Source organism: Procambarus clarkii, chromosome 69, assembly GCF_040958095.1.
Source record: "Procambarus clarkii isolate CNS0578487 chromosome 69, FALCON_Pclarkii_2.0, whole genome shotgun sequence".
In the NCBI taxonomy this organism is placed as follows: domain Eukaryota; kingdom Metazoa; phylum Arthropoda; class Malacostraca; order Decapoda; family Cambaridae; genus Procambarus; species Procambarus clarkii.
In genome coordinates, this window is record NC_091218.1 from 10,380,304 (window position 1) to 10,404,209 (window position 23,906).

Below are 23,906 nucleotides of genomic sequence, written 5' to 3' on the forward strand. Positions count from 1 at the left end.
CACACACACACACACACACACACACACACACACACACACACACACACACACACACACACAGTACAAACACCACCACTGAAAATAAGTGTCGAGTACATCGTGGTATTGTGAAATTGTGGAGCCGAAATTGTGGAGCCGGAGTGACCTCACCACTAGTGACCTCACCAGCTGTGACGCGGGACGCAGCGACCTCACATCTGGACCAGCCGCGTGGAGTACTTTCTCGCCTGTTTGTGCTGCAGATTGTGCAAGGTATTGAGGAGCGCCTTTTTGGCTAGGTTGTTACTGCAATGACTAGAAGGGGTTCAAGGTCAATCACCAGCAGGGATGAGGAGGAGGACAGATTTATAGACAAATTAATAGGGAAATTTGTAGAGAGAAGGAGCGATTGGTTGGAGGATCTAATCCAGGGGATTAAAAGTGAGGTATTTCAGCAAATACAGGATGCGGTAGAGAGGCAGAAACAAGACCTTATGCTCTATGTTCAGGAAGAGATTAGGAAGGGAAGAGAGGACTGGGAGAGGGAATGTGCTCGTATCACAAACGAATTAGGAAGGATTAACAGCATGGCTAAGGACAGAGGATTAGTGGGGGATGGGTTAGTGACTGTGGTTGGGATGGAGAATCCCCAGGGGACAGGCTACCAGCATGACAATGAATTACTGAGGAGACGGTCTATTATAATACATGGATTATTCGAATCTGGGGCACCAACAAGACAAGAGAGAATAGAAACGGAAAAATACGAATTGCACGAGATATTGAGGTGTATTGGAGCAGGAATGGCAGAACACGAGGTGGATATCAGCCGCCGGGTTGGACCTTACAATTGTACCAAGAATAGACCTGTTCTGGTGCAATTATCCAATGAGGAGGCTGTGGAGTACATAATGAGGACCAAGCATTTACTCAGAGGAAGTGAAACCCATTACAATGTGTTTATAGAGAGGTTTATGACGAAAGATGAGCAAATAGCCCACAAGAATAGATGGCAACAACGACACCGAACTAGCCTCTCAGGTAGTCTCACCTCCCAGGTCACATCCCAGGTCACCTCCCAGGCCACCTCCCAGGTCACCTCCCAGGTCGCATCCTCCCCAACTCAGCCCTCCTATACCTCCCCCCTGCCACAGCCTCCCAAAACCCCCCTGTCCCTTCCACATTTGCACCTCCCCAACGATTCCCCTGCCCCTGCTACATCACACCTGTCAACGACCCCAGTGGGTCAAGCCATGCCCTCCCCAAACCCACCTTCCCATCCCCCCTCCCCAACTACCCCTTCCTACTCCCCTGCCCCTTCTACCCCATTGACTTCAATTCCATCTACTCCATCCCAGCTTCCACTGCACCCCTCTTCCACTCACCCCCAAACCCCACCCAACCCTCACCCCTCCTATGCACCTCCAGCCCACATTTAACCCCCTCACCTTGTGATCCCCTAACACCTTCCCCCATCTCCCTCTTCCCCTCTTCTACCCCAAAACCCCCACCTACCCCCGATTCCCCCCTAACTAATATACCCTCTTTCCACTCCCAGCACCCATGCTCCATTCTCATCTCAGCCCTCCGCCCTCAGTATCCCTCTCCCCCCCAACCTCTCAACCTCTATCTGACTCTCAGTCTCACTCTATTTCTCAACCCCCCTATGCTATTCAGACCCCTAACTTTCAGACCCATTATGCCCTTCCTACCCCCCTAGATGCCCAGACTCCATTCGCCTACCAGGCACTCCCAGGCACCCCCCTAGCACCCCCCCACTCACCCCCACAGCCCCCACTTGCCCCCCAGACACCCCCAGTTCCCCCCAGACCCCTGGTGAAAGGGGGAACTCTGACACCCGAGTTTCCAAGAAGAGTCTCAAGGTTTGGTACACCAATGCTGATGGGGTAGCCAATAAAGCAGAAGAGATAAAAGAAAGAGTTAGTGAGGCAGACCCAGACATAGTGGCAATAGTGGAAACTAAAATAAATGGCATGATCTCGGATGCAATCTTTCCAGAGGGGTACCAGGTGATAAGAAAAGAAAGGACACAGAGACAGGGAGGAGGAGTGGCACTACTAATAAAGCGGAAATGGAAGTTTGATGAGCTGGAAAATCCGGGTACCAATGAAAGCACGAGCTTCATACATGGAACTCTGACAGTGGATGGGAAGAAGATTGTAATCTTGATACTCTACAATCCCCCACCAAACAGTAGAAGGCCCAGGCAGGAGTACGAGGACAGCAACAAGACATGTATAGATGAACTGCAGAGGGCAGCAACTTTAGCGCATAGAATGAGAGCGAAGCTGCTGGTCATGGGGGACCTAAATCACGGAGAGATAGATTGGGAAACGAGGAATCCCCATGGCGGGGAGGAGACCTGGGGAGCGAAGCTGGTAGACGTTATTGACAGGAATTTCCTAACACAGCATGTGAAAGAAGATACTAGGGAAAGAGGAGGGGATACGCCCAGCCTATTAGATCTCATTTTCACTCAGAATGTAGAAGACATCGAGCAGTTGGCACATGAAATACCACTAGGAGCTAGTGACCATTGTGTCCTAGTCTTTGACTACATGATGGAGTTTAAAATTGTGACCAAAGGACAAGAGGTCTGGGAAAGGAGACTTGATTACAGAAAAGGGGACTACAGAAGGATAAGGGACTACCTGGGAGAAGTGCAGTGGGAGGAAGAACTTAGAGGAAAAACAGTGCAAGGTATGATGAACCAAGTCATATTGAAATGCAAGGAGGCTGAAGAGAGATTTATTCCAACAATAAAGGAAAAAAGCAGGAGGGAATATAATAACCCATGGTTTAATAGACAGTGTCAGGAAGCAAAGGTGAGAAGCAGGAGGGAGTGGAGGAAGTACAGAAGACAAAGGACAGAGGACAACAGGATTAGATGTAACAGAGCTAGGAATGATTACATTAACATAAGACGAGTGTCGGAAAGAAATTATGAGAATGATATTGCAGTCAAAGCGAAAAAGCAACCAAAATTACTACATAGCCATATAAGAAGGAAGATGTCGGTAAATGACCAAGTGACAAGACTGAGGAAAACAGAAGGGGCATATACAGAAAGCGACAAGGAAATCTGCGAGGTACTGAATGCAAAATTCCATGGAGTGTTCACAACCGAGCCTGAGCAGCTCTCATTGTTAGAAGAGATTACCCAAGATGAAAGACTATCAGATATAGAGGTGACAGCAGAGGATGTAATGAAACAGTTGACAACACTGGATGCAAATAAAGCTGTTGGACCAGACAAAGTATCACCGTGGATACTTAAAGAGGCAGCGCAGGCTCTCGGCGTGCCTCTGGCAATGATCTTTAATGAGTCACTTATGTCGGGAGAATTACCCAGTTGCTGGAAGGAGGCAAATGTCGTACCGATTTTCAAAAAAGGTGATAGGGAGGAGGCACTTAACTACAGACCCGTATCACTGACAAACATCCCCTGCAAAATACTTGAAAGAATAATTAGGGTAAGACTTGTTGAGCACCTGGAGAGCATTGGGTTTGTAAACAAGCACCAATATGGGTTCTGGACAGGGAAATCATGCCTAACAAACCTTTTAGAATTCTATGATAAAGTAACAAGGATAAGGCAGGACAGAGAAGGCTGGGCAGACTGCATATTTCTTGACTGCCAAAAGGCCTTTGATACGGTACCGCACATGAGACTGCTATACAAACTTGAGAGGCAGGCAGGAGTAAGCGGAAAGGCCCTAGTATGGGTGAAGAACTACCTAACAGGAAGGAGCCAGAGGGTAATGGTAAGGGGCGAAAAGTCGGACTGGCGAACAGTAACAAGTGGAATACCTCAAGGATCGGTGCTGGGACCAATCCTCTTTCTTATTTACGTAAATGATATGTTTACAGGAGTGGAATCATACATGTCAATGTTTGCGGATGACGCAAAATTAATGAGAAGAGTTGTGACAGACGAGGATTGTAGGATCCTCCAAGAGGACTTAAACAGGCTGCAGAGATGGTCAGGGAAATGGCTACTGGAGTTTAACACCAGTAAATGTAAAGTTATGGAAATGGGATCAGGTGACAGGAGACCAAAGGGACAGTACACAATGAAGGGGAACAGCCTACCTGTAACGATTCGAAAAAGAGACCTGGGAGTGGATGTGACACCTAATCTAACTCCTGAGGCACATATAAATAGGATAACGACAGCAGCGTACTCTACACTGGCGAAAATTAGAACTTCATTCAGAAACCTAAATGAGGAGGCTTTTAGGGCGCTTTACACTGCCTACGTGAGACCCGTCTTAGAGTATGCCGCGCCATCATGGAGCCCCCACCTGAAGAAACACATAAAGAAACTGGAGAAGGTTCAGAGGTTTGCGACGAGGCTTGTCCCAGAGTTACGAGGGATGGGATATGAAGAGCGGCTGAAGGAACTGAACCTTACGACACTAGAGAAAAGAAGGGAGAGAGGAGATATGATAGGGACATATAAAATACTCAGGGGAATTGACAAAGTGGAAATAGATGAAATGTTCACACGTAATAATAACAGAACGAGGGGACATGGGTGGAAACTGGAAACTCAGATGAGTCACAGAGATGTTAGGAAGTTTTCTTTTAGCGTGAGAGTAGTAGAAAAATGGAATGCACTTGGGGAACAGGTTGTGGAAGCAAATACTATTCATACTTTTAAAACTAGGTATGATAGGGAAATGGGACAGGAGTCATTGCTGTAAACAACCGATAGCTAGAAAGGCGGGATCCAAGAGTCAATGCTCGATCCTGCAAGCACAAATAGGTGAGTACAAATAGGTGAGTACACACACACACACACACACACACACACACACACACACACACACACACACACACACACACACACACACACACACACACACACACACACACACACACACACACACACACACACACACACACACACACACACACACACACACACACACACAGTGCCAGTGTCCTTAACTTGTATACCATGCAAGGTGATTTTATGGTATTGAAGAGAAGATTGTGAGAAAAAACCTAGTAACACATCTGGAGAGAAGAGACTTCGTGACAACCCATCAACATGGGTTCAGGGAGGGTAAATCTTGCCTTACAGGCTTAATAGAATTCTACGATCAGGTGACAAAGATTAAGCAAGAAAGTGACGGCTGGGCGGACTGCATTTTCTTGGATTGTCGGAAAGCCTTTGACACTTTTACAAGTGGTTAAACCCTAACAGCCCAACCACTGGATCACCCACTGGGTAATCAGATAACACGACCTCAAGATGGCCTGGGAGTAGTTAGGACTAAGATGATCCCAAGGGTCGTTTGAGGAAGACAGTCACCTCCCCTAAGACAACTGGTAGTTAAGTCTCTGATTACTCTGAGACCCTTAACGACCCTTGGTTCCAATGGCTCTAATATTTATTCGAGATATTGGTGTGGCTCAAGTGGTTCTGGGTAGTTCCTTCCTTCCGTCCTCATATCCCAGCTCCTTGTCGTCATATCCCAGCTCCTTGTCGTCATATCCCAGCTCCTTGTCCTCATATCCCAGCTCCTTGTCCTCATATCCCAGCTCCTTGTCTTCATATCCCAGCTCCTTGTCGTCATATCCCAGCTCCTTGTCCTCATATCCCAGCTCCTTGTCGTCATATCCCAGCTCCTTGTCCTCATATCCCAGCTCCTTGTCGTCATATCCCAGCTCCTTGTCCTAATATCACAGCTCCTTGTTCTCATATCCCAGCTCCTTGTCCTCATATCCCGGCTCCTTGTCCTCATATCCCAGCTCCTTTTCCTCATATCCCAGCTCCTTGTCCTCATATCCCAGCTTCTTGTCCTCATATCCCAGCTCCTTGTCCTCATATCCCAGCTCCTTGTCCTCATATCCCAGCTCCTTGTCCTCATATCCCAGCTCCTTGTCCTCATATCCCAGCTGCTTGTCCTCATATCCCAGCTCCTTGTCCTCATATCCCGGCTCCTTGTCCTCATATCCCAGCTCCTTTTCCTCATATCCCAGCTCCTTGTCCTCATATCCCAGCTCCTTGTTCTCATATCCTTTCTCCTTGTCCTCATATCCAAGCTCCTTTTCGTCATATCCCAGCTCCTTGTCCTCATATCCCAGCTCCTTGTCCTCATATCCCAGCTCTTTGTCCTCATATCTCAGCTCCTTGTCCAAATATCCCAGCTCCTTGTCCTCATATCCCAGCTCTTTGTCTTCATATCTCAGCTCCTTGTCCAAATATCCCAGCTCCTTGTCCTCGTATCCCAGCTCCTTGTCCTCATATCCCAGCTCCTTGTCCTCATATCCCGGCTCCTTGTCCTCATATCCCTGCTCCTTTTCCTCATATCCCAGCTCCTTGTCCTCATATCCCAGCTTCTTGTCCTCATATCCCAGCTCCTTTTCCTCATATCCCAGCTCCTTGTCCTCATATCCCAGCTCCTTGTCCTCATATCCCAGCTCCTTGTCCTCATATCCCAGCTCCTTGTCCTCATATCCCAGCTCCTTGTCCTCATATCCCAGCTCCTTGTCCTCATATCCCGGCTCCTTGTCCTCATATCCCAGCTCCTTTTCCTCATATCCCAGCTCCTTGTCCTCATATCCCAGCTTCTTGTCCTCATATCCCAGCTCCTTGTCCTCATATCCCGGCTCCTTGTCCTCATATCCCAGCTCCTTTTCCTCATATCCCAGCTCCTTGTCCTCATATCCCAGCTTCTTGTCCTCATATCCCAGCTCCTTGTCCTCATATCCCAGCTCCTTGTCCTCATATCCCAGCTCCTTGTCCTCATATCCCAGCTCCTTGTCCTCATATCCCAGCTCCTTTTCCTCATATCCCAGCTCCTTGTCCTCATATCCCAGCTTCTTGTCCTCATATCCCAGCTCCTTGTCCTCATATCCCAGCTCCTTGTCCTCATATCCCAGCTCCTTTTCCTCATATCCCAGCTCCTTGTCCTTATATCCCAGCTTCTTGTCCTCATATCCCAGCTCCTTGTCCTCATATCCCAGCTCCTTGTCCTCATATCCCAGCTCCTTGTCCTCATATCCCAGCTCCTTGTCCTCATATCCCAGCTCCTTGTCCTCATATCCCAGCTCCTTGTCCTCATATCCCAGCTCCTTGTCCTCATATCCCAGCTCCTTGTCCTCATATTCCAGCTCCTTTTCTTTGTCAATAGTTTGTTTCCTCCTCCAAGAGTTTGTTCCCTCCTTCAAGAGTTTGTTCCCTCCTTCAAGAGTTTGTTTCCGTCTTTCAAGAGTTTGTTTCCTCCTTCAAAAGTTTGTTCCCTCCTTCAAGAGTTTGTTCCCTCCTTCAAGAGTTTGTTCCCTCCTTCAAGAGTTTGTTTCCTCCTTCAAGAGTTTGTTCCCTCCTTCAAGAGTTTGTTCCCTCCTTCAAGAGTTTGTTTCGTCCTTCAAGAGTTTGTTCCCTCCTTCAAGAGTTTTTTAAAGGTTATAAATTTTTGTTTAGTTAAAATGTTCCAAAGTTTCCTTTATTTCCACCAACTTCCCCAGGGGTTCCCAGCTGTGTATATATATAAACTTTTATGTATATATTCGTCATATATATTTACATATTCGACATGTAGAAATTGGTTCCAGTATGACGTCCTGGAAATAGGTTTTGAGTGTACAGCAAATAGGGAGAACTAAAGATATTTTTCACTAAATCCTGCAATAGGGACTCTCAGTTTTAGTTAATCAGAAGCACTTTTTAATATATGATATTAGAAAGCATTATCTTAATTAGGTTCGTAAATGGCGGCTCTCTGGTGCCAATTAATAATGTTGCCAAGTGAAATATAATAACTTCATAAATACACAAAATATTCAGTGAAAAAGTGAAAAGAATATTGCTTAATATTTTTTTTTTGCAGTGTGTCTACCGAGATTTGATAATATACATGTAATTAGTCATATAGTGATATATAAGATAATATATATATATATATATATATATATATATATATATATACATATATATATATATATATATATATATATATATATATATATATATATATATATATATATATATATATATATATATGTCGTACCTAGTAGCCAGAACTCACTTCTCAGCCTTCTATTCAAGGCCCGATTTGCCTAATAAGCCAAGTTTTCCTGAATTAATATATTTACTATAATTTTTTTCTTATGAAATGATAAAGCTACCCATTTCATTATGTATGAGGTCAATTTTTTTTTATTGTAGTTAAAATTAACGTAGATATATGACCGAACCTAACCAACCCTACCTAACCTAACCTAACCTATCTCTGTAGGTTAGGTTAGGTTAGGTAGCCGAAAAAGTTAGGTTAGGTTAGGTAGGTTAGGTGGTCGAAAAACAATTATTTCGTGAAAACTTGGATTATTAGGCAAATCGGGCCTTGCATAGTAGGCTGAGAAGTGCGTTCTGGCTACTAGGTACGACATATATATATATATATATATATATATATATATATATATATATATATATATATATATATATATATATATATATATATATATTAGGGCCGGCATGTGACTATTTATTTTACGTACTGAACACATACCACGTGCTCAGTATACTGTCATAAACCATCGCTGGAATATACCATATGCTCAGTATACTGTCATAAACCATCGCTGGAATATACCATGTGCTCAGTATACTGTCATAAACCATCGCTGGAATATACCATATGCTCAGTATACTGTCATAAACCATCGCTGGAATATACCATGTGCTCAGTATACTGTCATAAACCATCGCTGGAATATACCATGTGCTCAGTATACTATCATTAACCATCGCTGGAATATACCATGTGCTCAGTATACTGTCATAAACCATCGCTGGAATATACCATATGCTCAATATACTGTCATTAACCATCGCTGGAATATACCATATTCTCAGTATACTGTCATAAACCATCGCTGGAATATACCATATGCTCAATATACTGTCATTAACCATCGCTGGAATATACCATATTCTCAGTATACTGTCATAAACCATCGCTGGAATATACCATATGCTCAATATACTGTCATTAACCATCGCTGGAATATACCATATTCTCAGTATACTGTCATAAACCATCGCTGGAATATACCATATGCTCAATATACTGTCATTAACCATCGCTGGAATATACCATATTCTTAGTATACTGTCATAAACCATCGCTGGAATATACCATATGCTCAGTATACTGTCATAAACCATCGCTGGAATATACCATATTCTCAGTATACTGTCATAAACCATCGCTGGAATATACCATATGCTCAGTATACTGCGCGACACATTAACATTCCCATATACAAAATATTTAGTATACGACATCAGAAAAATACTGTTGAAATATATAAAGTATTTAGAGAGCTGTGCGCGAATTATTTAGTGAATATAAGAAGAGTTAACTCTCCCGAGCGAACACTGTTCGAATATACTGCATGGAGCAGCTCGCGTGTCGTGGGGTGAAATGTTCGAATATAGGAAGCGTTTAGAACAGCGGCCGTCAGCTGCCCCACTCCATAACCCAAGGCAAAACCCGCAGCTGTGCAAATAAGATTCTGTGAGAGCTTTAGTCAGCTGTAGTCAGCTGCAGGCCAAGCTTTAGAGAACCAGTAAGCTGCTCGCCAAGCTTTAGAGAACCAGTCAGCTGCTCGCCAAGCTTTAGAGAACCAGTAAGCTGCTCGCCAAGCTTTAGAGAACCAGTCAGCTGCTCGCCAAGCTTTAGAGAACCAGTCAGCTGCTCGCCAAGCTTTAGAGAACCAGTCAGCTGCTCGCCAAGCTTTAGAGAACCAGTCAGCTGCTCGCCAAGCTTTAGAGAACCAGTCAGCTGCAGGCCAAGCTTTAGAGAACCAGTCAGCTGCTCGCCAAGCTTTAGAGAACCAGTCAGCTGCTCGCCAAGCTTTAGAGAACCAGTCAGCTGCAGGCCAAGCTTTAGAGAACCAGTCAGCTGCTCGCCAAGCTTTAGAGAACCAGTCAGCTGCTCGCCAAGCTTTAGAGAACCAGTCAGCTGCTCGCCAAGCTTTAGAGAACCAGTCTTCAGCTGCAGGCCAAGCTTTAGAGAACCAGTCAGCTGTAGGCCAAGCTTTAGAGAACCAGTCAGCTGCTCGCCAAGCTTTAGAGAACCAGTCAGCTGCTCGCCAAGCTTTAGAGAACCAGTCAGCGGTAGTCAGCTGCAGGCCAAGCTTTAGAGAACCAGTCAGCTATAGGCCAAGCTTTAGAGAACCAGTCAGCTGCTCGCCAAGCTTTAGAGAACCAGTCAGCTGCTCGCCAAGCTTTAGAGAACCAGTCAGCTGCTCGCCAAGCTTTAGAGAACCAGTCAGCGGTAGTCAGCTGCAGGCCAAGCTTTAGAGAACCAGTCAGCTGCTCGCCAAGCTTTAGAGAACCAGTCAGCTGCTCGCCAAGCTTTAGAGAACCAGTCAGCTGCTCGCCAAGCTTTAGAGAACTTGTCAGCTGCTCGCCAAGCTTTAGAGAACCAGTCAGCGGTAGTCAGCTGCAGGCCAAGCTTTAGAGAACCAGTCAGCGGTAGTCAGCTGCAGGCCAAGCTTTAGAGAACCAGTCAGCGGTAGTCAGCTGCAGGCCAAGCTTTAGAGAACTAGTCAGCTGTAGGCCAAGCTTTAGAGAACCAGTCAGCGGTAGTCAGCTGCAGGCCAAGCTTTAGAGAACCAGTCAGCTGTAGGCCAAGCTTTAGAGAACCAGTCAGCTGTAGGCCAAGCTTTAGAGAACCAGTCAGCGGTAGTCAGCTGCAGGCCAAGCTTTAGAGAACCAGTCAGCGGTAGTCAGCTGCAGGCCAAGCTTTAGAAAACCAGTCAGCTGTAGGCCAAGCTTTAGAGAACCAGTCAGCGGTAGTCAGCTGCAGGCCAAGCTTTAGAGAACCAGTCAGCTGTAGGCCAAGCTTTAGAGAACCAGTCAGCTGCAGGCCAAGCTTTAGAGAACCAGTCAGCTGCTCGCCAAGCATTAGAGAACCAGTCAGCTGCAGGCCAAGCTTTAGAGAACCAGTCAGCTGTAGGCCAAGCTTTAGAGAACCAATCAGCGGTAGTCAGCTGTAGGCCAAGCTTTAGAGAACCAGTCAGCTGTAGGTCAAGCTTTAGAGAACCAATCAGCGGTAGTCAGCTGCTCGCTATGCTTCAGGGAACCAGTCAGCGGTAGTCAGCTGCAGGCCAAGCTTTAGAGAACCAGTCAGCTGTAGGCCAAGCTTTAGAGAACCAGTCAGCTGCTCGCCAAGCATTAGAGAACCAGTCAGCTGCAGGCCAAGCTTTAGAGAACCAGTCAGCTGTAGGCCAAGCTTTAGAGAACCAGTCAGCTGCAGGCCAAGCTTTAGAGAACCAGTCAGCTGCAGGCCAAGCTTTAGAGAACCAGTCAGCGGTAGTCAGCTGCTCGCCAAGCTTCAGAGAACCAGTCAGCGGTGCTGTAGAGTCTATGACAACTGTTGGAGGAACGTATAAATATGTACTCCTGCATCCCATCCCTCTTCTTGTGTTTACTTATTATTTAATGCTTCTCTACATTTTATTACACATAGCTTCCCACTCCCCCTTCACACAGTCAACATGTCACATATATATACCCACACACTCTGTTTACAAGTCCCCGTCAGAATATTTCGAGCCCCCTCCAGGATTCCCAGATATCCTAAACACCATCTGGATCCCTGGCACGTGTCAGGTTAGGCCAAACAGTCGCATTTGTTACGGTGTGGCAGAGGGAGGCAACGGGCAGTTCAACAGCACATACAAGGTACAAGGGATGCACAGGTCCGTTGTGAGAAAATATAAAAGACTCAGAATATTCCAAGTTTTCAGCCAACGGCTCCAGAATTGTGAGAAAATATAAGACTCAGAATATTCCAAGTTTTCAGCCAACGGCTCCAGAATTGTGAGAAAATATAAGACTCAGAATATTCCAAGTTTTCAGCCAACGGCTCCAGAATTGTGAGAAAATATAAGACTCAGAATATTCCAAGTTTTCAGCCAACGGCTCCAGAATTGTGAGAAAATATAAGACTCAGAATATTCCAAGTTTTCAGCCAACGGCTCCAGAATTGTGAGAAAATATAAGACTCAGAATATTCCAAGTTTTCAGCCAACAGCTCCAGAATGGCGGCAGAAAGCTAGGAATAATCATCAGTGAATGTGATGAATGGAAAGTTATACAATTAGTTTTGAGTTAACAGTCGGCGAGCGCTCTCATGAAATGCAGTCCTTCGCAACTCTGAATAAAAAACCCGATGAATACATATTCATCGCCGTTATAAAGTGCACACAATGCTATCCTCAGTGAGGAGATGGAGCCATGAAACATTAAGGTAAATTCTGGTGAATTATTGAGAATATTCGAGTGTTGAGAGAACACCCAGTTAACACACCCACCGCTGCCACCTGAGTCACTTATGTTGAGTCTAACACATATTTACACATATATGTGGAAATTTTTAGCATCAATTTCTCCTCAGTATTGGCAATGTTGCAGGAAAAATGAGTAATTGATCAACATTTATATATTCCTTTGTACCTACAATTATCCCGCTTGCCCACGACAAGGCAAGGTAACCGTCAGGGGAAGGGGAAGGTAAGGGAGCTATCAGTAGAAAGGTAGGGTAAGGGAGCTCTCAGTAGAAAGGTAAGGTAACGGAGCTATCAGTAGAAAGGTAGGGTAAGGGAGCTATCAGTAGAAAGGTAGGATAACGGAGCTATCAGTAGAAAGGTAGGGTAAGGGAGCTATCAGTAGAAAGGTAGGGTAACGGAGCTATCAGTAGAAAGGTAGGGTAACGGAGCTATCAGTAGAAAGGTAAGGTAACGGAGCTATCAGTAGAAAGGTAAGGTAACGGAGCTATCAGTAGAAAGGTAAGGTAACGGAGCTATCAGTAGAAAGGTAAGGTAACGGAGCTATCAGTAGAAAGGTAGGGTAAGGGAGCTATCAGTAGAAAGGTAGGATAACGGAGCTATCAGTAGAAAGGTAGGATAACGGAGCTATCAGTAGAAAGGTAGGGTAAGGGAGCTATCAGTAGAAAGGTAAGGTAACGGAGCTATCAGTAGAAAGGTAGGGTAACGGAGCTATCAGTAGAAAGGTAGGGTAACGGAGCTATCAGTAGAAAGGTAAGGTAAGGGAGCTATCAGTAGAAAGGTAAGGTAACGGAGCTATCAGTAGAAAGGTAGGGTAACGGAGCTATCAGTAGAAAGGTAGGGTAACGGAGCTATCAGTAGAAAGGTAGGGTAAGGGAGCTATCAGTAGAAAGGTAGGATAAGGGGGCTATCAGTAGAAAGGTAAGGTAACGGAGCTATCAGTAGAAAGGTAAGGTAAGGGAGCTATCAGTAAAATGGTAAAGTTAGGGAGCTATCAGGTAATTATCAGGAGAGAGGTAAGGTTTGTGGAAAGTGGTAGGGTAAGACAAGGTAACTAACACTCTGGGGAAAGGTAAGACAAGGTAACTAACACTCTGGGGAAAGGTAAGACAAGGTAACTAACACTCTAGGGAAAGGTAAGACAAGGTAACTAACACTCTGGGGAAAGGTAAGACAAGATAACTAACACTCTGGGGAAATGTAAGACAAGGTAACTAACACTCTGGGGAAAGGTAAGACAAGGTAACTAACACTCTAGGGAAAGGTAAGACAAGGTAACTAACACTCTGGGGAAAGGTAAGACAAGGTAACTAACACTCTGGGGAAAGGTAAGACAAGGTAACTAACACTCTAGAGAAAGGTAAGACAAGGTAACTAACACTCTAGGGAAAGGTAAGACAAGGTAACTAACACTCTGGAGAAAGGTAAGACAAGGTAACTAACACTCTAGGGAAAGGTAAGACAAGGTAACTAACACTCTGGAGAAAGGTAAGGGTCAAGGGTCAAGTGTACCTTGCCCACATCCACCTGCTACCCTCCCTCACAGCCCGTCCTCCAAAAATGGGGAGGTAAATGTAACAGTACGAGAAAGTACAATTATGTACTATTCATAGCAGTCAGGAATTGTACGTATTTTCACTTAGTATTAAATTGTACTGTCAAATATATTGTGAATATTTGAGTTAACCTGAAAAGCTGAATAGAAAACCACGACCTAACCTAACCTTCTTTAAGTTTGAAGATAAGCATTATTGCTTTTTAATTACAATTAGTACTTAACCTAAAGCTATATTGATATTACAGTTTTATAAAACTAATAAAAGAAAACTAAAATATATCAATAAATTGTAAAGTAACTCAGGATATTTTCAAATTTTGTATTAAATCTCTATTGTTTAATAAAACTGAAAAAGAAATTCATGATATTTAAAACCTGTGTATAATGAATTGAACTTGAAAAACTTCATCCTAAAATTCTGAGTGTCTTAACAGAAAACGAAGAGAATAAATGGGGAGGTAAATGTAACAGCCCCATAAGTGCAATTATGTACTATGTATGACAGTCAGGAAATGTACTTTTCACACTTAGTATTGAAGCGTACTGTCAAGTCGGAGAATGGGTTGCTCCCACACCACCAGACACCAGACACGTCGTGTATTCACCTAGAGTGCTTGTGGGGGGCTGGCTGGTAAGTGTCTCTCATAAGTCTCTAACAGTGTAACAGTGTACAAGGTTTATATAATATCATATCATAGACACTATTCCATTCCATTCAATAATACACTCGTAATAATACAATCGTGGTAGACAGGTAACAGGGACAGCAACTGTGAGCTCACTGGGAACCCAGATAAGCCGCTAATCCTCCCCCACCCGCCGTGATCTGAAGACTACACCTCACCCATCTCTTAACCCACCATCTCACTCTCCCAACACACTCCCCCCCCCCCCCTACCACCACTCCCACTCTCCCAAAACACTCCCCCCCCCCCACCACACCCACTCACACTAGGACTATTCTTGCTCTCTTGCTCTCTCTCTCTCTCTTGACAAGGGCAAAATGGCAGGTGGACGCAACAGGGACACAGGGAACAGCCAAATTGATCAAACGAGGGACATGTTAACCCAAGTTCTGGAGGAATTCAGGAAGGAGATGCAGGAAATGAGGATTACAGTTAACAACCTGCAAAGTGAGCTGGCATCAGCAAGGGAGGAGATCAAATCCCTCACAGAGAAAAATAAAGAGACCGAGCATCAGATTATCATCCAAAGGGAAGGTGGGAATGTTACATTGGAAGGAAATGCCTCTGTACCTGATACATTTGCGGATATACTGAAAAAGGGCTCAGAAGCAATGGACACAGTGAGGGAGGTAGCGATGCAAGCAGCTACGTCACAGGAAGCAGCAAGGTGCACCACTCAACTGCTGGAGAGAAAAAGATCAGTGGTAGTTGTAGGCATCAAAGAACAGGAAGGATCCAACAGGCAAGAATGGAATAGCAAGGATAGAGAGGCAGTACAGGGGTTACTGAAAGGGTTACAGATGGAAGGGGCTGAACGAAACATTGAGAAGGTTTTCAGGTTGGGCTGGTACAACAAGGACAGAAACCGACTCGTAAAGGTGGTGTTTACAAACGAAACCACGAAGGAGGATATTCTCGAAAGGAAGAGTCGACTGCAGCATGCAGAGGGATACAAGAAAGTATTCCTGCAGAGGGACAGGACGAAGGAGGAGAGAGCCAGCGCAGCAGAGGCAAGGAGGAAGCGCAGGGAGGGAGAAGCAAACCAGGAAATCACAGCCCCAACACAACAGTCCTAGAGACAAGAGGCGAACCCAAAACCAGCATCCCAGCAACACCAGAGGGGTGGGCAACCCCACCACCCCCCTCTGCATAGAAACCCTCCCTTTCCCTTATCCTACCTGCCCCCACCCAACCCTCCCTCCCCCCCCACCCCATTCTTACCCTGTCATCCCTTCCCCATTCCCATCATGTCCCCCCTCCCACCTTTCCCCCCCTGTCCCCCCTCCCCCTTCATCCCATACCTTCCCTATCCCTCCTCCCCCCTCACCCCGTATCCTCCATGTCCCCCTTATCTCCTTAACCCACACCCTACCTGTCCCCCCTTCCATGAAACCCCCACCCCTCACCCCAAACTCCCCTGAAACCCTGCAAACCACCTCACAGATCATCTCACCCACTGAAAAGCTTCCCACACCAGCAGAATGCTCGCCAAGAAAGGGACAAGAAAATGAACTGAAGAAAGTGAGCTTCAAGGCAATGTACACTAACATAGATGGAATTACAAATAAAACAAGTGAACTCGGAGAATGGCACTAGAAGAAAACCCAGACATGATAGCACTCACAGAAACAAAGCTAATGAACACCATAACAAACGCAGTGTTTCCACAGGGCTACTATGTAGTGAGGAAAGAGAGAGAAGGGAGAAGAGGAGGTGGTGTAGCTTTGCTACTAAGAGAAGGTTGGAGTTTCGAAGAGATGGTAATTCAGAACTGTGAAGGTTTCAGTGACTACATATCAGGCACCATAGCAACTGGAGGACAGAAAATTATAGTAGTAGTCATATATAACCCCCCACCCCCCACCGAATGTCAGAAGACCCAGATAGGAATATGATAGAAACAACTTGGCCACCATCAATATAATAGAGAGAGCAGCTTCTGTGGCTAGCAGGAACGGATCCAGGCTACTAATCATGGGAGACTTCAACCATGGGAAGATAGATTGGGGGAACAGAGACCCACATGGAGGCCCAGACACATGGAGAGCTAAGCTGCTGGATGTGGCAACAAGAAACTTTCTAAGTCAACACGTTAAGGGACCGACAAGAACGAGAGGAGGGGATGAACCAGCCTTGCTTGATCTGATATTTACCCTAAATGAGTCGGATATAAGGGAAGTTAAGTTGGAAGCCCCCTTGGGAATGAGTGATCATAGTGTATTGAGCTTTGAGTACCTGGTTGAGCTGGGAATTATCACCCCCAAAAAAACTGTGAAACAAAGGGCTGGCGTACTGAAAGGGAAACTATGAGGAGATGAATAAATTCCTATGGGATATACATTGGGACACAGAACTCGGAACCAAGTCCGTACAAGACACGATGGACTATGTCACCCAAAAATGTCAGGAGGCTGTAAGCAGGTTTGTCACAGCCCAACAGGAAAAAACAGAGACGCAAAGGAAGAATCCGTGGTTTAATAAGGAATGTATGAAAGCAAAGGAGCTGAACAAAAGGGCATGGAGGAACTTCCGTAATAACAGAACACCAGAAAGTAGAGAGAGATACCAGAGAACCAGGAACGAGTATATTAGTGTGAGAAGAGCAGCTGAGAAAAGGTATGAAAATGATATAGCTAATAAAGCCAAGACCGAACCAAAGCTACTACACAGTCACATCAGGAGGAAGACAACAGTGAAGGGACAGGTGATGAAACTTAGAACGGTCGAGGACAAGTACACAGAGAATGACAAAGAGGTATGTGAAGAACTCAACAAAAGGTTCCAGGAGGTCTTTATAAGGGAACAGGGAGAAGTCACGGCGCTAGGAGAGGTGGCAGCAAACCAGGTGACCTTGGAAAGGTTCGAAATTACAAGAGATGAGGTCAAGAAGCACCTATTGGAGCTGGATGTGAGAAAAGCTGTTGGGCCGGATGGAATCTCACCATGGGTATTGAAAGAGTGTGCAGGAGCACTTTGCTTGCCACTCTCCATAGTGTATAGTAGGTCACTGGAAACGGGAGACCTACCAGAAGTATGGAAGACTGCTAATGTAGTACCAATATTTAAAAAGGGTGACAGACAAGAGGCACTGAACTACAGGCCAGTGTCCTTAACTTGTATACCATGCAAGGTGATGGAGAAGATTGTGAGAAAAAACCTAGTAACATATCTGGAGAGAAGAGACTTCGTGAAAACCCATCAACATGGGTTCAGGGAGGGTAAATCTTGCCTTACAGGCTTGATAGAATTCTATGATCAGGTGACAAAGATTAAGCAAGAAAGAGAAGGATGGGCGGACTGCATTTTTTTGGACTGTCGGAAAGCCTTTGACACAGTACCCCATAAAAGGTTGATGCATAAACTGGAGAAACAGGCAGGAGTAACTGGTAGGGCGCTCCAGTGGATAAGGGAGTACCTAAGCAATAGGAAGCAGAGAGTTATAGTGAGGGGTGAGACCTCAGAATGGCGTGAAGTCACCAGTGGAGTCCCACAGGGCTCTCTGCTTGGACCTATCCTGTTTCTGATATACGTAAATGATCTCCCAGAGAGTATAGACTCATTCCTCTCAATGTTTGCTGACGATGCCAAAATTATGAGAAGGATTAAGACAGAGGAGGACAGCTTGAGGCTTCAAGAAGACCTGGACAAGCTGCAGGAATGGTCGAACAAATGGATGTTAGAGTTTAACCCAAGCAAATGTAATGTAATGAAGATAGGGGTAGGAAGCAGGAGACCAGATACAAGGTATCACTTGGGAGATGAAATACTTCAAGAGTCAGAGAGAGAGAAAGACCTGGGGGTTGATATCACGCCAGACCTGTCCCCTGAAGCTCATATCAAGAGGATAACATCAGCAGCATATGCCAGGTTGGCTAACATAAGAACGGCCTTTAGAAACGTGTGTAAGGAATCTTTCAGAACATTATATACCACATATGTCAGACCAATCCTGGAGTATGCGGCTCCAGCATGGAGTCCATATCTAGTCAAGCATAAGACTAAACTGGAAAAGGTTCAAAGGTTTGCCACCAGACTAGTACCCGAGCTGAGAGGTATGAGCTACGAGGAGAGACTACGGGAATTGAACCTCGCTTCGTTGGAAGACAGAAGAGTTAGGGGGGACATGATCACCACATTCAAGATTCTCAAGGGAATCAACAGGGTTGATAAAGACAGGCTATTTAACACAAGGGAAACGCGCACTAGAGGACACAGGTGGAAACTGAGTGCCCAAATGAGCCACAGAGATATTAGAAAGAACTTTTTTAGTGTCAGAGTGGTTGACAAATGGAATGTATTAGGAAGCAATGTGGTGGAGGCTGACTCCATACACAGTTTTAAGTGTAGATATGATAGAGCCCAATAGGCTCAGGAACCTGTACACCTGTTGATTGACAGTTGAGAGGCGGGACCAAAGAGCCAGAGCTCAACCCCCGCACGCACAACTAGGTGAGTACACTCACCCAGCAGTTGTCCCCGACAATAAAAAGTATTATACTTATATACCAACATACACTTGGAAGATTGCGAGGTGGTGGGCGGGTGCACCAACTACTGCACAATACTGCACAACATCACCTTAACAATCTTCACAGTTCACAGCCCACAAGTTGAAGCATTTAAGTAATCTCTCGCCCACAACTCTCTGAATTCATTACCAACTTGGAGCTTAAATGTGGTTCTGGGGCTCCTAGGGACCCACGCCTTTACTAAGTTACAGTTTTAGAAATGTCTTGGCAACCGGTTCGCTGCGCCGGACCCCGGATCGAAATAAACTTTTCCAGTTAATTATTAGTGAAAATTATATATAATAAATTGTTGAAAGTTATATATATATATATATATATATATATATATATATATATATATATATATATATAATTATATATATATATATATATATATACTTATATTGAACTAGTATATATATATATATATATATATATATATATATATATATATATATATATATATATATATATATATATATATATATATATATATATATATTGTGACGGTAACGCGTTGGTGTTCGGCTGTTTAAGGCTAGGGGTATGGCCTCGTCACATAGTTATAAAAAAAAATAGAAAAACTGGAACTTCGTCTGTGGTAAGGTAAGGAGAAGACACACAAAACACAAGTAAACATTAACAATGAAATTTTAATTACGTTAAATAAATCAAAACATGAATAAAAGAGACAAACAAATTCTTATAATAAAATCAATCAATCAAAAATAATAAGAATAATTAAATGACAATGAAAAGTTACGTTAAGACAAAATAACAAGAAGTGCAATACAAAAATAAATGTGAGGTGCTGGAATATTGGCTTTAAGCTACCACCTCTCTCAGTACACGCTAACGTCTAGCCGGGAGGAGTGGTAACCGTGGAAGCACTGAATATTCTGAGGTCTGAGGTCGTGGCGACCCCAGACATCAAGTAGTATGGGGGGGGGGGGCGAGTGCAGTTGCAGCCAGACCGGCGACCAATCAGCGGAGCCGGTAGTAAGACAGGTAGTTTGGCGGTTTGAGTCTGAACAGGTGTCTCTGGCTGCATACGTTTTGCTCTCTGGCAAACCTTGCTGGTGTTGTTGTCGTTGTTGGACATTTCTTCCATAGTAGTTTTATATAATTTTAACGACGTAATTGTGGAGGGAAGAGCAGGCTCAATCTCTTGAAGGAGATTATCGTCACAACTCTCCCCCGAAGCCTGCGGTTCTGGAAGAAGTACGTCGTTATGTGGTGGAGTATTAGATGGAGTTGCTTCTACTTCATAAACTCTGGAGAGATCATGGGCTAAGATGTTGTCAGACTCTTGGTATAGCGTGTCTCCAGGTTGAATTTCTGCAGGTAGCAAGCCCATAGTAGAAGACGTTGAGATGAGAAGTGGGCGTGCTGCAGGAGATGTAGGGTGGTGTGGTCCGTATTGATGGTGGACCGAGCACTTTTCAGGTGTGGAGTGAAGTGCTGAAGCTTCAGGATGAGGAAGAGTAGCTCCTTGCCAATTGTTCCGTAGTTCCTTGTAGCAGTAGTCGCTGACAGGTGTATTCTTCTCGCCTCGTTGCTGCATCACGACACCACCAACGTCGGTACCATTGGCGTCGACATGGAGGATGAAGGGCTTATCTGACGAGGTGAGAGTGGAATTAGAAGAGGGCAAAGGAGCACGATTATTATCCTGAAAGCATTTGGGAAGATCATTAAGGATTTCGGAATTAGAAAGTGCTGACTCCTTGTCGGTGCTTTCGGGAGGAGAAGCTGGGAAGGTCTCACTGTGGATGTAGGGTTCTGTGAAGGTGGAATAGTTAGTTAGGACAGTGGGAGGAGTACCATTATATTGCTTCAGGAGGTTGACATGGCACAGCTGGGTCTTCCGCCGCCTATCTGGAGTCTCTATTACGTAGTTGTTATTATTCCTGCACTCTTTGACGCAGTAGGGTCCTGAAAACCTGTCTTGTAAAGGTGAACCTGGGATAGGGAAGTATGCAAGGACGAAGTCTCCCGGCTTGAATTTTCTTACTTTGCTGGTCTGGTCGTAATGAGTCTTCATTCTCACCTGGGCTTTCAATAGATTATCATGGGCAAAGCGGTGGACTCTCACTAGAATGTGTTGAAGGTTTTGAAGAAACTGGGGCACATTCTGATGCTCACTGAAGGTGGCATCTCGGAGAGAGTCTTTGAAAGCCTTAAGGGGAGTATGGCACTTACGGCCGTAGAGCATCTCATAAGGAGATACTCCTAGGGACTCATTGGGGAGACTTCTGAAAATACACATTATAAGGTCAATCTGCTTATCCCAATCCTTCGAGGTTTCACTACAAAACTTTTTCAAGAGTGCTTTGATGGTCTGATGACTACGTTCAAGAGAACCCTGTGAAGCAGGATGATAGGGGCTGGACAATACCTGTTTGATGTTGAACTCCTCCAGTGTCCTTTTGAAGAGATCACTGGTGAAGTTGGTACCACAGTCGCTGTGAATCTCCCTGGGAAATCCGTATTGAGTGAAGATCTTCAATAGATGTTTGATAACCGTAGCAGCCGTGATGTTCTTCACTGGAACTGCTATGGGAAATCTGGTGGTAGGACACAGGATGGTTAGGATGTAGGCGTTACCTGAACTGGTCCGAGGTAAAGGACCAACACAGTCTATTATGAGTCTGTGGAAAGGTTCCGCAGGCACCTGTATGGGAATCAGTGGCGCTCTGGGAATGGAGATGTTCGGTTTGCCTGCCATCTGACATGTATGACACTGTTTTACGTACTGTTTGACGTTATTTACCATACCTGGCCAGTAGTAGTCTTGACGAATCCCATGGTAAGTCTTGTTGAAGCCGTAGTGGGAGAATGCTCCGTGGGCCAGGTGTAGAATAGTGGGCCGCAGGCTGGTGGGAATCACAAGTTGTTCCATGTTGGCCCAATCGTCCTCCTCCTTCAGTTTACTGGGTCTATATCTGCGGTAGAGTAAGTCGTTCTCTAGGAAGAACCCAGGAATACTGTCGGGTTGAGTCTCAGCCTGGAAAAACAATGGTGTTAAAGTAAGATCTTCCCTCTGCAACTTACGGAACTCCAACTTGGTCAGATGCGGGGGTAGTTTCTGAGGGTCTTGAGGGACAGCGGTAGCAGTAGAGTCAGCTGGCTGTGGACGTGCGGCTTGTGCACGGGTGGTCACGAGAACCGGAGGAGAAACTTCATCACTCTCTTGAACCTCTGCTGGAACATACTCTAGAATAGGGTTACTTGGCACAGAGTTACACACCTGGGGGTTTGTCCATGACGATCAGGTTGGTCGGTTGCAGGTCTTCTGCCAAGTCGTTGCCTAGAAGTTGCACTCCAGGCATGGGAAAAGGCTTTTCCCTGACGGCGACTTGGACTTCCCCGTTCACGTAGGGACAATCCAGGTGGACTCTGGCGAGAGGGTATGGAGTGGTAGCAGTGAGGTCAGTGATGAAGACAGTTTCTCCGGTGGTGGTGATGTTGGGCACAGCCGACTTCAAGATGATCGATTGTAGAGCCGCTGTGTCCCTCAAGATCTTCAATTTGAAACGTCCCTCTGGATTTGAACCGTTGGCAGAGACAGTTCCAGTATACAGGTGGTTACTGAAAAGAGAAAGATCATTAACATTAACACCAACATTCATCACAGGCTTACCGGACTTAGGAGGAGTTGGTTTGGGTTTTTGTTGGTCAGTGGTTCCCTTGTATTGAGACTTACCACACTTGTCTATGGTATGTCCATAGAGTCTACAATACTTGCAGTACAGTTGTGAACCAGCTTGATCGGGGCTCACCTTCTCGTAACTGTACCACGACTTCTTACTGGAGGATGGTTCGGGTGTCAGCCGGTGGATGAGGCTGTAAGTGTCAGCCGACTTAGCACACTTCAGGTAGTCGGTTTCTTCTTTATCTGCTAAGTAGAGGCGGACAGGAGGCGGCACACGCCTCAAGAATTCTTCAACAAGCATCAGGTTGACGAGTTCTGTAAAAGTAGAGACATGTGCTGCTTCCAGCCATTTCATGAAATACCTCCGTTTCGTGTTAGCAAACTCGAGGAAGGTAGTGGTACTTGCCTTCAGGTGGTCACGGAATTTCCTTCTATAACTTTCGGTGGAAAGTAGGTAGGCGTCCAACACTGCTTGTTTCAGAGTCTGGTAGTCATTCTCAGACGCCAGAGTACTGAGTGTGACTGCCGCTCTACCTGTAAGATGGACTCTGAGAAGTGTGGCCCATTGGTCGACAGGCCAACTGAGTTGATTAGCAAGGGTTTCAAAGGTGGTGAAAAACACATCAACTTCTGCTTCTACAAAGGATGGCATTAACTTACTTGCATGTGATATATTAAAACTGACGGGAAGATTGGCAGTAGCTTGTTGGCGTTGAGTGAAGTGTGAAGTTTCCAACGTGTATTCCCGTTGACGACACTCTAGAGCCAGAGTCGCTTGTTGCTTGTCATGTTCGCGTTGCATCTCTAACTCGCGTTGTTTGGTTTCGAGCTGTAAGCGTTCCCGCTCCTGGAGTGTTTCAAGCTGTACTCGCTCACGTTCACGGAGTAATGCGACCTCACGTTCGTGGAGGGCGAGTCCACGTTCGTGTTCTTCTCTTCTCAAGGCAGCTTCGCGTTCTTGTTCGTTTCTCCTCAAAGCAGCCTCGCGTTCTTGTTCGTCTCTCTTCAAGGCAGCTTCGCGGTCTCTGAGGGTGATTTCTCGTTCTTGTTCTTCCCTTCGTATGGCAGCTGTTCGTTCTTCAATCTTGGCCAGCTCTAGTTTGAGTTTCAGCGTTGCCAAATCAGTTTTATCTGCAATATAGTAAGTTTCATGAGTTTCAGAGTCTATCTTACCTTGCTCTAAATAG

The 23,906-nt window shown here is 45.3% G+C and overlaps 2 protein-coding genes across 2 annotated transcripts in view; one reads left to right on the top strand and one right to left on the bottom strand.

Moving 5' to 3' along the window:
- Window positions 1-9,239: 9,239 nt before the first annotated feature.
- LOC138355815 (P-selectin glycoprotein ligand 1-like) lies at window positions 9,240-10,321 on the top strand. The gene is made up of 2 exons (XM_069311348.1): window positions 9,240-9,246; window positions 9,669-10,321. The coding sequence occupies exons 1-2, from the start codon at window positions 9,240-9,242 to the stop codon at window positions 10,319-10,321; spliced, it is 660 nt and encodes a 219-aa protein (XP_069167449.1).
- Window positions 10,322-11,109: 788 nt separating this feature from the next.
- Window positions 11,110-23,906, bottom strand: part of LOC123772343 (tenascin-X-like) — a 31,387-nt gene continuing 18,590 nt past the window's right edge. Inside the window, exon 4 of the mRNA XM_069311349.1 lies at window positions 11,110-11,396. Within this exon, the coding sequence (XP_069167450.1) occupies window positions 11,110-11,396 (287 nt within the window). The remainder of the gene's footprint in view (window positions 11,397-23,906) is intronic.